Genomic DNA, 13,741 nt, shown 5'->3' with positions numbered 1-13,741 from the left:
TGTATGTGTCATTTTTTCTTGTATTTTTGCACTTTTTGCTGCACTTCATTTATTGGTTCATACTGTTAGTTTCACATATATGGTTTATACCTTTGTACTTTGCACCGTATATATTTATTTACGGCCATATATATTTATTTATTTGTGGACGTTATAGTTATCACTATAGGCCCACACATTAGGCTGTGTGACGCCTACCCACCTTAGGTGGATTTAATTATTTTTCTATTTTCTTCTTTTTTCCTACTTTATTTATATACATTCATATTATGTATTAGCGTGACCACACTATTTTGCACATAGCACTTTCTTCATACTTTTGATCCGTTATTTATTTATTTATTTATTTATATTCTTAATGGTGCACATATCCACCTTTTGGCACTTTGCACTTTTTTGCACACCAGTATGAATATATATGGTTTTATTGTTATTGATGTTTAATGTATGGATATTGTAAGGCCCCGTTCACACTGGGGCGACGCTACTTCGCCGGGCGACCTCACAGGTCGCGGCGCGCTGCTCGCTCCGCGACCTCGGAGCGGCCGGCACGGACTTCATAACATTGAAGTCTATGCAGGTCACTCCGGGTCGCCCCAAAGAAGCTCCGGACCCTTTTTCTAAGTCGGAGCGACTTGTGTTGCTCCTATTAGAACGGGTCCATTGCTTCTGTATGGCAGGCGACCTACGGCGACCTGTCAGGCGACCAGGTCGCCTGACAGGTCGCCCCAGTGTGAACGGGGGCTAAGTGACACAATATTTATTTATTTATTTATATGATACACTAGTCACTTTACCTCACAACACGGTGAGCTCAATCTTTACATTTTTTCAGACATTGAGTACTTACTATTAGAATCCCACCCTACATATCCGTTATATATTTTTCATTTGGCAGCGCCAATCACTTCCCCTCTTTATACACGGATGGAAAATAGGGTTTCCATCTGTCTGGATTTCACAGACAGGATTGGATCAGATAGCAGCAGGTGTCAGCAGACATGTCACCACTGACATCCACTGCTCCATAAGGCTGCATGGAGGGTCTGATCGGGTCCGCCTGAAAAATTGGCATGCGGACCTGATTGGAAAGCCTGTGTGAAAGGGCCCTAAAAAGTGTGGTATCTTTTAGGAAAAAAAAAAAAATTATGTGTTATTTACATCATGTGGCACCTAAAAAGTCTCAATACAATGACAATCTATTGTCTTGATTCAATTAATTATGTAAAAACTAAAAATGTATAACAAAAACTGACTCGAATCTATGGTCATTTCCCTTTAAATGTAGCCCTAGTTGTGCAAAGCAAGCATATGAAACAGAAAGTAGGAGAGCAAAGATTGTTTTGCAAGAGTGAGGGAGACAACACCGCACAGAGAGTTGGGAATATTGAGAAATGGATTATAAGGAGCTAAGAAGAAAGATTGAGACCTTCAGCCTGGATGATGGAGATCTGGGCAGTCAGGGATATGAGAGGGTCCTTCTACAGCTGTTTGGCTATATTGGTCATGGTAAATCCTCCTTCGTTAACTCCTGTAAGTATGTCCTGAACGATGGAGGACCATTTAGAGAATATGCAGAAGCTGGACAGAGGTCAGATGGAGGCAGCATGACTACAATAAGAAAAGCTTATGAGCTCACCCCAAATATCACCATGGTGGACAACCGAGGCTGTAAAACAGTGACTACGTTTGAACGGGCAGAGGTCTACGCCCAGCTTGGTAAGTAAGATTAAGCATTATATTACTTCCATTATTACAACTACTAGGAGATGACAATCTGTAGATTTACATCCTCAGGAAATATTACCTGCACCATGAGAGAGTAAAGAGACCCTGTCACAAGACAATTCATAACAAACAAAGAGCTGGGGGGGGGGGGGGGGGGGGCACACCCTGAACATGCATTTCTAGAGCTGGTGCAGCTATAAAAACCAAATGACATACAGTACATATCTACAGAGAATAGTGCACACATGCAAAAGAAATGATTATCAAATATATAAAGGCAATCAATAAATTAAAATGGGGATTTTGTCCCACCATATGGCCATATCGTGCTCAAGCCCACCACTACGTCAAAGTACCCCATTATCAGTGGGTCTTACACTATCCATAAAATGAAGGATGAATCCAGCCTCTCTAAACCATTGGAGATACTTACTCCTTAGGCTCCATGTACACGGGACGCTGGAAATGGCCGTTTAGGAGCAGTTGGGCGTTTTTTTCAGAAGCCCCTGAACCCATCTACATTTTATCTTATCTGTCCATGTACACCAGGTCGTTTACAGTCATTTGCAGGCAGTTGCGTTCGGGGACTGTTTTTAGAAAGCAAATTATTTGCGTTCGAACGTGTGTTTCCCGTCGTTTCAAACGCGTCCGAACGTGTCTGAACGCGTCCGAACGCGTCCAAACGCGATGACCCGCGTTTAGCGTTCGCGTTTTTCCATTTTAAAGGGGAATAATTTTTTTGACCTCTAGGAACGCTTCTAAACGCAAACGCCCGAAAACGCCGCTAAACGCCCGCTAAACGCGGGTACAAACGCGACTGAACGGACGTTTCAAACGTCCTAAAAATTCCAGCATTCAAAGGGACTTTTAACAACGTCCCGTGTACATGGAGCCTTACTGGGAGAGGTGTGCAACTGCCCTATAAGGGACTCCTCCTATATCTTCTTACTGGTGGACACTGATAACAAAGTACAGGTGTGGGAGGGTGGGGTGCTCAACCCCAGAAGTCTGGTCAGACCGTATACATAACAAACAAACAAAGAGCTGGGGGCACACCCTGAACATGAATTTCTAGAGCTGGTGCAGCTATAAAAACCAAATGACATACAGTACATATCTACAGAGAATAGCGCACACATGCAAAATAAATGATTATCAAATATATAAAGGCAATCAATAAATTAAAATGGGGATTTTGTCCCACCATATGGCCATATCGTGCTCAAGCCCACCACTACGTCAAAGTACCCCATTATCAGTGGGTCCAACACTATCCATAAAAATGAAGGATGAATCCAGCCTCTCTGAACCATTGGAGATACTTACTCCTTAGGCTCCATGTACACGGGACGCTGGAAATGGCCGTTTAGGAGCAGTTGAATTTCTAGAGCTGGTGCAGCTATAAAAACCAAATGACATACATATCTACAGAGAATAGCGCACACATGCAAAAGAAATGATTATCAAATATATAAAGGCAAATATCAATAATAAAGCTGCCCTATTAGTGATGCATGTTATTAAACATATACATATACATATAATGTGATATAAATAACAATAAGCACTAAAGCAACATAGGATCACAACCTTAGGCAAGGTATTGTGAGCCCACGTACATATCCAATAGTGCAGTAAAATTACAAAAAACGTGCCAAAAGTGCCATATATTAAATATAAATTATTAAAAAAAGAAAGAAAAGTCCAAAGCAGTGAGTATTAGATGTGTAAGGAAAAATTAAGTCCTCCACCACAATTAGGTAAATTCTTCCTCTACGGTGTTTGGGTGCCAAAAACACAAGCTGAGGCGCTTACCAGATGGAGTATAAATTAAAGCCCTTCAGAATAATCCCTGGGGGGTCCAGAAACCGATCAGCTCAAAGATGCCTCACAAGTCTCCACGCCATACCGAGCAAATACTGAGTACCGTGGCATTCAAAGGCAGCTCAGACAGCAAATCCCCCACAGTGTCAATATATAAAAATAAGGGCCCCCATAGTGAAGTATGTAGCAATAAGCAAATTTATTAAACAAGGTATAAAACTCACATATAAACGAAGATAAACAGCTCTGTAATTGTCAGAATCCGCAAGACACAGCCGCCCGACTTCCGGGTAATACGTGGTGACGTCAGCACGCCTTCCCGATGTGTTTCATCATAGGTGACGTCTTCCTGGGGATGGTCCCCAGTCCATCCAGTTCAAACTATGATGTGTGTGTGTGATTGAAGTTAACCGTACATTGTATACCCCTGTATGTTGTGGTCTTTAAGGTGCCCATCTAATAGTTTTTTGAAACTATCAATGCTCCCTGCTGATACCACTGCTTGTGGAAGAGAATTCCACATCCTTACTGCTCTGACAGTGAAGAACCCCCTACGTTTTTTAAGGTTAAACCATTTTTTCCTCTAGTTTTAGTGAGTGGCCACGTGTCTTATTGTATTCCCTTTCTCTAAAAAGTGTGTTCCTTATGCTAGGGTCGCCAGTACAGTATTTGTACATTGATATCACATCCCCCCTCAATCATCTCTTCTCCAGAGAGAATAAGTTCAGTGCTTGTAGTCTTTCCTCATAGCCGATGCCCTCCATTCCCCTAATTATTTTTGTTGCCCTTCTCTGGACTCTCTCCAGTTCCAGCATATCCTTCCTGAGGACCGGTGCCCAGAACTGGACAGCATACTCCAGATGTGGCCGGACCAGAGTCTTGTAGAGTGGGAGAATAATCTCTTTATTTCTGGAGTGAATCCCCTTTTTTATACATCCCAGTATTCTGTTGGCTTTGCTTGCAGCGGCTTGGCATTGCATGCCACTGCCAAGCCTGCTGTCCACCAGTACCCCCAGGTCCTTTTCCATCTTAGATTCACCCAGAGGTTTCCCCCCTAGTGAGTAGCTTGATTTTGTGTTTCTGACGCCCAAGTGCATTACTTTACATTTTTCAACATTGAAACTCATCTGCCATGTAGTTGCCCACCCCATTATTTTGTTCAGGTCCGCTTGTAAGGTTTCCACATCCTGCATAGAACATATTGGCATGCTTTGATTTTTATCATCCGCAAATACTGAGATTGTACTTGATATCCCCTCCTCTAGATCAATTATGAATAAATTAACCACTTTAGCCCCGCTCACATGGAGGCTACTGCGGCAAAGTGCCGAGATCCCGTCCAGCGACGTAGACCTACGTCGCTGGACTCCGCCCCTTGTGGGCGGCGCTCGCGCGCCGCCGGAGGCTCGCTCCCGCTGTGTTCATTCACAGCGGGAGTCGGGCCAGGGGAGGAGCAGCGGCGATCGCCGCTGCTCTGCCCCGATCGTCGGGGATCGAGTCTGGAGATCTGCCTGCTGTATGTAAACACAGCGGGCGGATCTCCATAGTGACAGGGACTGACAGATCGGAGTGTTCAGCATAGCTGGACATCCGATCTGTCCTTCTGTCACTCAGTCACCTCCCCCCCCACACGTCAGTAAGCACCAGGCATACATTAACCCCTCCCTCTCCAATAAAATTAACCCCTTCCCTGCCAGTGTCATTTTTACAGTAACAGTGCATATATATAGCACTGATTACTGTAGAAATGTCACTGGTACCCCCAAAAGTGTCAAAAATGTCAGTCAAGGGTCCGATCTGTCCGCCGCAATGTCGCAGTCCCGCAAAAAAAAATCGCAGATCGCCGCCATTACGCGTTAAAAAAAAAAACACCAAAAATGACAGAAATCTTTCCCTTAGTTAGTAAACGCAATAACTTTTGCGCAAACCAATCAAAATACGCTTATTGCGATTTTTTTTACTAAACATAGGTAGCATAAAACAAATTGGCCAAAAATTAAAAAAAAATTTGATTTTTACATTTTTTTGGGGGGGAATTTCATATAAAAAAATGTTAAAAATATTGTTATTTTTTCAAAATAAACACTCTTTTTTTGTTTATAGCGCAAAAAGTAAAAATCGCACAGGTGATCAAATACCACCAAAAGAAAGCTCTGTTTGTGGGAAAAAAAGGACGTAAATTTCGTTTGGGTACGGCATCGCACGACCGCGCAATTGTCAGTTAAAGTCGCACAGCGCCGAATCGCAAAAAGTGGCCTGGACGGAAGACAGCAAAATCCTCCGGTGGTAAAGTGGTTAAACAGGATTGGTCCCAGGACAGAACCTTGGGGGACCCCACTTTCCACACCCACCCAATCCGAGTACTCCCCATTAATCACCACCCTCTGGACTCTCCCCTGGAGCCAGTTCTCTATCCAGGTACTCACCCTATGGTTCATACCTACATTCCTTAGTTTGTACAGTAAGCGTTTGTGGGGAATGGTGTCAAAGGCCTTTGCAAAGTCCAGATACACCACATCTACAGGCTTACCTTTATCTAGGTGGCAGCTCACTTTATCGTAGAAGGTTAATAGATTGGTTTGGCAAGAATGATTTTTCATGAATCCATGCTGATTACTATTAATAATACCAGTTTCATTACTATGTATGTGGTCCCTTAACATCCCCTCCAAAATCTTGCAGACTACTGATGTTAGGCTGACCGGCCTATAGTTACCCGGGATATATCTTGGCCCTTTTTTAAATATTGGTACCACGCTGGCTTTTTTCCAAACAGCTGGCACCATACCCATCTGTAGACTATCCTTAAAGATCAAGAATAATGGTCTGGCAATCACCTGGCTGAGCTCTTTAAGAACCCTTGGGTGCAAGCCATCCGGTCCTGGTGATTTATTTATGTTACGTTTCTCTAGTTTAGTTCTAAGTCTATCTTCTGTTAGCCGTGGTGGTACTTCCTGAGTTTAGTGGTGGGGGAAGGTGACGTGGATGATGACGTGTCCATGGACGTCACGTGGGTGGCCACAAGAGAGGAAGAGGAGGGGAGTTCAGAGGGAGAGACGGTCCAAAAGATAGGGAGGAGAAGCAGGCGGAACTTGCATTGCACAAGAGGTACAAAGCAGACTGCAAATGTATCAGGAGCGAGCCATCAACCATTGATAGTCACATCTGGCGCTCCCAGGACGCCGGCACATGGCTCCGCAGTGTGGGCTTTTTTTAATGTATTTCTCGCAAAAAGGCATTCCAGAGCTGTATGGCCATGTTCAGCGGCAAGTGAATATATCTCTGGCACACAGTGTCGGTGCCAAGATACATCTGACCACAGACACATGGTCTAGCAAACACGGGCAGGGAAGGTATATCACTTTTACTGCCCACTGGGTGAACCTTCTGACGGCCGTCAAGCATGTAACCCGTGGCACCCGTGTATATTTGGTTGTACCACCACGGGTTGCATGCAGGCCTGCCTCTTCTCCTCCTCCATCCTCCCTCTCCTCCTCGGCTGACTCCTCCTTTTCCGCTGCTACCATCTCTTCTGCTGCGCCGCCCAAGATCCCCAGAACCTATTCCACATGCCAGGTGAGACGTTGCCATGCTGTGCTGTGTCTGTTGTGCCTGGAAGCCAAGAGCCACACTGGTCCTGCACTTCTTTCAGCTTGGCGTTCACAGGCAGATCAGTGGCTGACACCGCTCAGTTTGACAGTTGGTAAAGTGGTGTGTGACAACGGTGCCAATCTGCTGAGCGTGCTGAAACAGGGCAAAATAACACACGTGCCATGCATGGCACACATCCTGAACTTGGTCATGCATCGATTCGTTGCCAAATACCCTGGGGTCCAGGACGTCTTGCGGCAGGCCAGGAAAATCTCGGGCCATTTCAGAAGATCTTACACAGCCATGGCTCGCCTTGCTGACATTCAGCGGCGACACAACCTGCCCGTCAGGCGTCTTATTTGTGACTGCCCGACGCAATGGGACTCAACGTTGCATATGCTTGATAGGCTCCTCCAGCAGAAACGTGCAGTTAACGACTACCTGTACGAACTCTGCGGCAGGACAGGTTCTGGGGAGCTTGGGTTTTTTTCACCTCGCCAGTGGCTGCTCATGCGCGACACATGCAGACTTCTGCAGGCATTCGATGAGATCACCAAACTGGTCAGTCACGTCCAGGGCGCCCTAAGTGACATCGTACCTTACGCCTTCTTTCTGGAGCGTGCATTGCGTCATGTCATTGATCAATCCGTCGAGGAGCAGGAAGATGAGGAAGTCGCAATATTAGATGAATTCCCAGGGGGTGCAACTCCATCTGTGACAAGTCAACAACAGGAGTCTGAAAAGGAATCAGAGGAGGATGGTGCTGGGGGGGATGAGGAGAAGCAAGAAGAGCATGCTTTAAACCTTTCTGGGATCCCTGATGTTATCAGTGGATGGGGGAGGAGAACGAGGACGACATTATCTTGGATGATGAGCTGGAGTCAGGCTACTACACAGCTTCCAGTTTAGTGTGAATGGGGGCTGACATTCACACTGTGATTTAAGGGGGACCCCCCCTATAAAAAGCATAAAGGGCAAGGACCAGTCCTGGGTGGCAACGTACTTAGACCCCCCGGTACAAACAAAAAATGGCAGAAATGTTACCAGCATCACAGAGGGCGATCAGAATGCAGCACTTCCAGGCCTTGCTGCGAGAAATGCTGCATTCTGCTTTTGCGTGCGCTGGCGGAGGAATTTCCAGTCACAGAGAGACAGTTGCGGGTAGCAATCCAACAGCGCCTGCAAGAACAGGGCAGTTTGAAGATGTCTTGGTCACTTCAGATATGAGATCCTTCTTTCAGCCGACCCATCGACAGCTGTACTCCAGATCCAGCATCAGGGAACGCCTAGACTGACAGGTGTCCGACTACATCGGGTTAACGGCCGATGTGGACGCTCTGAGGAGTGATGAACCCTTGGACTACTGGATGGCCAGGCTTGACCTCTGGCCAGAGCTTGCACAATTTGCAATGGAACTGTTGGCTTGCCCCCCGTCCAGTGTCCTGTCCGAAAGGACGTTCAGCACAGCAGGGGGGATCGTGACCGATAAGCGCACTTGCCTAGCTCATGACAGTGTAGACTACCTCACATTTATAAAAATGAATGAGGCATGGATCTCTGAGGAATTCAACACATGTGACCAGTAGACCATGTTTCATTTAAATTCCTCATGACAGGCCACAAATATCCGCCAGACCACCATCCACCCGCAACAATTCATGGTCCTTGTCTTTGCTAAATACAGCGGCATAAAAGGCATTTCATGTCCATTGAATGTCTAATTTTTGGGGCCCTTCTTGGCCGACAATTATTTTTTTCTGTCAATGCCTAATGTCAGGTGAACCCATGTGGGCTAATTTTTGGGGCCTATACTGGCCGACACTTAGTTCTGTATCCTGTGAATGCCTAATGTACCTCCAGCCACAGAATACAACATTCTTAGCTGTCAGGTAAACCCATGTGGGGCCTTTTATGTCCGACACTTACTTATTTATGATTAAAAAGGTTGTGAAGGCGCCCAGCCCTAATTAAAAGATGTTAAAACCTGCTGCCCTTTTAATTGTTAACTAACAATAAATAGGTAATGGGTATGTGGTAAAAAGGCGCTGGTAATCTTTAAAGTGCTGTGTGTAAATACTTATAAAAATAACTTAAAATATTTTTCACAAAGTATAAAAGCTTCAATAGTGCAATCTATCTTAAATAATTATTAAAGTGCAAGTGCTATCAAATTTCTGTGCAAAAAAATTAAAAAACTTTTTTGAACCAGTGCTTACTTGTGCATCCACAAAGGATCAGTAACACCGCAAAACTGGTGCATATATTGGATCAATAACTATTGTGCTCACAAATTTAAAGTGTTAAAGTGATAAAAGTGCTTTATAAATAATTATATTTGAGTCCAAGTCAATTCATGCAAAAGGATTATCAATTCAATCGCTTAGATCTTTGGTGCTTCAGGTGAAGGGGAGTGTTACTCGTTGCCTCTTACCAGATAAGGGCAGGTCGCAAGGACCCCTAACGCCTGTGATCCCTTTATTTAGGTGGATCAAACCTTTAATCGGCTCCTTTCTCCAGAGTATCCTGCTCCTTACTCCTATTCGTGCGTTACTCGTACATATGGGGATACGGTCCGCATGTATAAAGATATACAAGATAGCCCGGCTATATAAGATAGCCCGGGTATCAGCAGTGACCACCACTGCTGATACCCGGAAGCAGGAAGTAAGGGCTTTTTGACATACAGGCTGGAACGCAAGCCGACCGCCACATGCGAGCAGGGAAATAGGAGACACAAAGGGGATACTGCAGATCCTTGGAGGACTCTTTTCCTGATGCCCGCAAGCAATCTATACAAATTGCCCAGTGCCAGGAGGGCACAACAAAATGTAAGAAGCCAACTATTTGTTATTTGTGTATTTCCATTAAAAACCAACAGTATTACACTATTGTTCGGCTATCTTATATATCTTTATACATGCGGACCGTATCCCCATATGTACGAGTAACGCACGAATAGGAGTAAGGAGCAGGATACTCTGGAGAAAGGAGCCGATTAAAGGTTTGATCCACCTAAATAAAGGGATCACAGGTGTTGGGGGTCCTTGCGACCTGCCCTTATCTGGTAAGAGGCAACGAGTGACACTCCCCTTCACCTGAAGCACCAAAGATCCAAGCGATTGAATTGATAATCCTTTTGCATGGATTGACTTGGACTCAAATATAATTATTTATAAAGCACTTTTATCACTTTAACACTTTAAATTTGTGAGCACAATAGTTATTGATCCAATATATGCACCAGTTTTGCAGTGTTACTGATCCTTTGTGGATGCACAAGTAAGCACTGGTTCAAAAAAGTTTTTTAATTTTTTTGCACGGAAATTTGATAGCACTTGCACTTTAATAATTATTTAAGATATATTGCATTATTGAAGCTTTTATACTTTGTGAAAAATATTTTAAGTTATTTTTATAAGTATTTACACACAGCACTTTAAAGATTACCAGCGCCTTTTTACCATATACCCATTACTTACTTATTTATGCTGTGAATGCCTAATGTACCTTCAGCCACAGAATACTACGTTCTTAGCTGTCAGGTAAACCCATGTGGGCTAATTTTTGGGGCCTATACTGGCCGACACTTACTTCTGTATCCTGTGAATGCCTAATGTACCTCCAGCCATAGAATACAACGTTCTTAGCTGTCAGGTAAACCCATGTGGGCTACTTTTTGGGGCCTGTACTGGACGACGCTTACTTCTTTATCCTGTGAATGCCTCATTTTTCAGACTGGAATTGAAAATCAATGGGGCTGTAAACGTTCTGCCAAATTGTGGAATGGACGCGGACCCATTTTACAGATGTGTGAATGAACCCTATATGTATTAGACAATGTATTTACCGGCTGCTGTCAGTTCTGGCTGATTTATGAACAAAAAAAATACATTTTTTTGCTGTAAAGAAAAAAAAAAAAAAAACTTTAGGGCAACTTTTACAATTGCAATACTTCTGTTATGCCATTGTCCATGTGCTGGGACTATTTGTGCACAGCTAGTAAGTATTTTGTGGCTGCAAATATGACCAAAATGTTTTTAAAGTTCGTCTCCCATTAACCACTTTACCACCAAAGGATTTTGCTGTCTTACGTCCAGGCCACTTTTTGCGATTCGGCACTGTGCGAATTTAACTGACAATTGCACGTTCGTACGACACCGTACCCAAAACGAAATTTACGTCCTTTTTTCCAACAAACAGAGCTTTCTTTTGGTGGTATTTGATCACCTGTGCGATTGTTACTTTTTGCGCTATAAACAAAAAAAGAGCGTTTATTTTGAAAAAATAAAATTTTTAACATTTTTTTATATGAAGTTCCCCCCCAAAAAAATGTAAAAATCTATTTTTTTTTAATTTTTGGCCAATTTGTTTTCTGCTACCTATGTTTGGTAAAAAAAATCACGATAAGCGTATTTTGATTGGTTTGCGCAAAAGTTATTGCGTTTACAAACTAAGGGAAAGATTTCTGTCATTTTTGGTGTTTTTTTTTTAACGCGTAATGGCGGCGATCTGCGATTTTTTTTGTGGGACTGCGACATTGCGGCAGACAGATTGGACCCTTGACTGACATTTTTGACACTTTTGGGGATACCAGTGACATTACTGCAGTAATCAGTGCTATAAATATGCACTGTTACTGTAAAAATGACACTGGCAGGGAAGGGGTTAATTTTATTGGAGAGGGAGGGGTTAATGTATGCCTGGTGCTTATTAACGTGTGTGGGGGGAGGTGACTGAGTGAGTCAGGGACAGATCGCATGTTCAGCTATGCTGAACCCTGCAATCTGACCCTGCCTGTCACTTAGGAGATCCGCCCGCTCTGTTTACACAAGCGGGCGGATCTCCACACTCGATTCCCCGACGATCGGGGAAGAGCAGCGGCGATCGCCACCGCTCCTCCCCTGGCCCGACTCCCGCTGTGACTGAAAATATAGGGAGCGCACCTCCGGCGGCGCGCGAGCGCCGCCTACAGGGGGAGGAGTCCAGCGACGTAGGTCTACGTCGCTGGACGATAATGGACCACATTGCTGCAGTAGCAGCAATGTGAGTAGTGGGAAAGTGGTTAAAGTCAATGGGGCCCGCCGTGAACATGCGGTTCGCGGACATTTGAGAAAATTTGCGGCTGATGTTTGCGAACCGCCCCGGTCGATGTTCGTCCATCACTAGTTGGGACCCTTGGATGGATTGGAGATCCTCCATGGAAGTTGAGAAAGGTTCCATAATGACACTCAAGAATGGACTAATTGCCACTCTCTCCATCAGGATGTTGGGACCCTTGAATGGAATGGAGATCCTCCATGGAGCAAGAAGTGGATCCAGGCAAGACGCCGCCAATGGGCACGCTGGTTCCTGCACTGGACTTGGTTACCTAGTTACTGTGTGACGTCAATCCCAGAGGTTCCGCTGCTCATGGCGCTTGTGTACCATGCTCGGTACACGCGCCGGCGGCGTCCTGCCTGGATCCACTCCTTGCTCCATAGAGGATCTCCAATCCATCCAAGGGTCCCAACATCTTGATTGAGAGAGTGGCAATTGATCTGTTCTTAAATGTCATTATGGGACCTTTCTCAACATCCTCACTGTTATCCCGGACCATGTGGTAACCACTTGCACTTCGTTATTTTAACTTTTAACTGTTAATAAACTAGTTCTCCTTTACCTTTTGCCGGCTGCTCATGGCTTACCTCTTACACATACCATCACTGTGCCCTGTCCATATTTTGTTTAGATAATCTGTAGAGAAGCATGACCAGCACAGACAGAAGAGTAGAGCCCTATGATGTGCAAGGGGGATGTGGGTGTGATAGGGATTTGACTCTTCCTGGAGTGGTCAAGTTTCCTGGCACATTAATAGGCACAATGAAAGGCTGGCCATAGATCAGTAAGCTGATCGAAAAAAGTGAATGGATTCCTTCATTCACACACGTGAGGCAGATGGAGGAATCCTCCCCACTATATCTTTGTATTCTGACAGCGGGGACTCTCAGCTGCAGCCACTGACCGACAAAAGTTTTCCAAAGGTCCCATTCAACAGAAGTCATTAGATTGATTTCTGTCAAGTGGGAGTGGCCACAGATGGATAGAAATGTGGCCAGTCCCTGCTGAACCAGCCACATTTTGATCCTTCTATGACTGGCTTTAGTCAATAATAAATCATTCATGGAAAGAAAAATACTGTAAGGGAACATTTAAAGCGGTAGTAAACCGCAAGGAAAAAAAAAAAACTCTTGCATACTAGCACATTATGAAATACTTACCTTAGAAAGAAGCCCCCGCAGTGGCACTCAGTCACTGCTGAGAGGGCTGACATGTTCCCTTTGTGTTTCTTCCGGGTTCGAGGGGCTCCAGCGCTGTGAGTTGCCAGAGCCGCAATGATGTCACTCCCGCGGGAGCCCTCCATTCTGACAAGGAGCTCTAAAGGTCCGGCAAGATATAATGGACCTTCAGAGCGCATGCCCTGCTGATGTCAGCTGCTGCATGCAGGGTGAATATCTCCTAAACCGTGCAGGTTTAGGAATATTAATTTTACCTACAGGTAAGCCTTATTATAGTCCTACCTGTGGGCAAAAATCACCAAGCGAGTTTAGTGCCCCTTTAA

The 13,741-nt window shown here is 44.6% G+C and overlaps 1 protein-coding gene across 1 annotated transcript in view; it reads left to right on the top strand.

Moving 5' to 3' along the window:
• Window positions 1–1,349: 1,349 nt before the first annotated feature.
• Window positions 1,350–13,741, top strand: part of LOC309557875 (uncharacterized protein) — a 77,746-nt gene continuing 65,354 nt past the window's right edge. Inside the window, exon 1 of the mRNA XM_082260681.1 lies at window positions 1,350–1,719. Coding sequence (XP_082116807.1) covers window positions 1,395–1,719 — 325 coding nt within the window. The 5' untranslated portion in view covers window positions 1,350–1,394. The remainder of the gene's footprint in view (window positions 1,720–13,741) is intronic.

Source organism: Pelophylax lessonae (assembly GCF_965119305.1).
Source record: "Pelophylax lessonae genome assembly, chromosome: 6".
NCBI lineage: Eukaryota > Metazoa > Chordata > Amphibia > Anura > Ranidae > Pelophylax > Pelophylax lessonae.
Note: the sequence above shows the minus strand (reverse complement) of the source record. Positions and strands in the feature narration are given on the sequence as shown.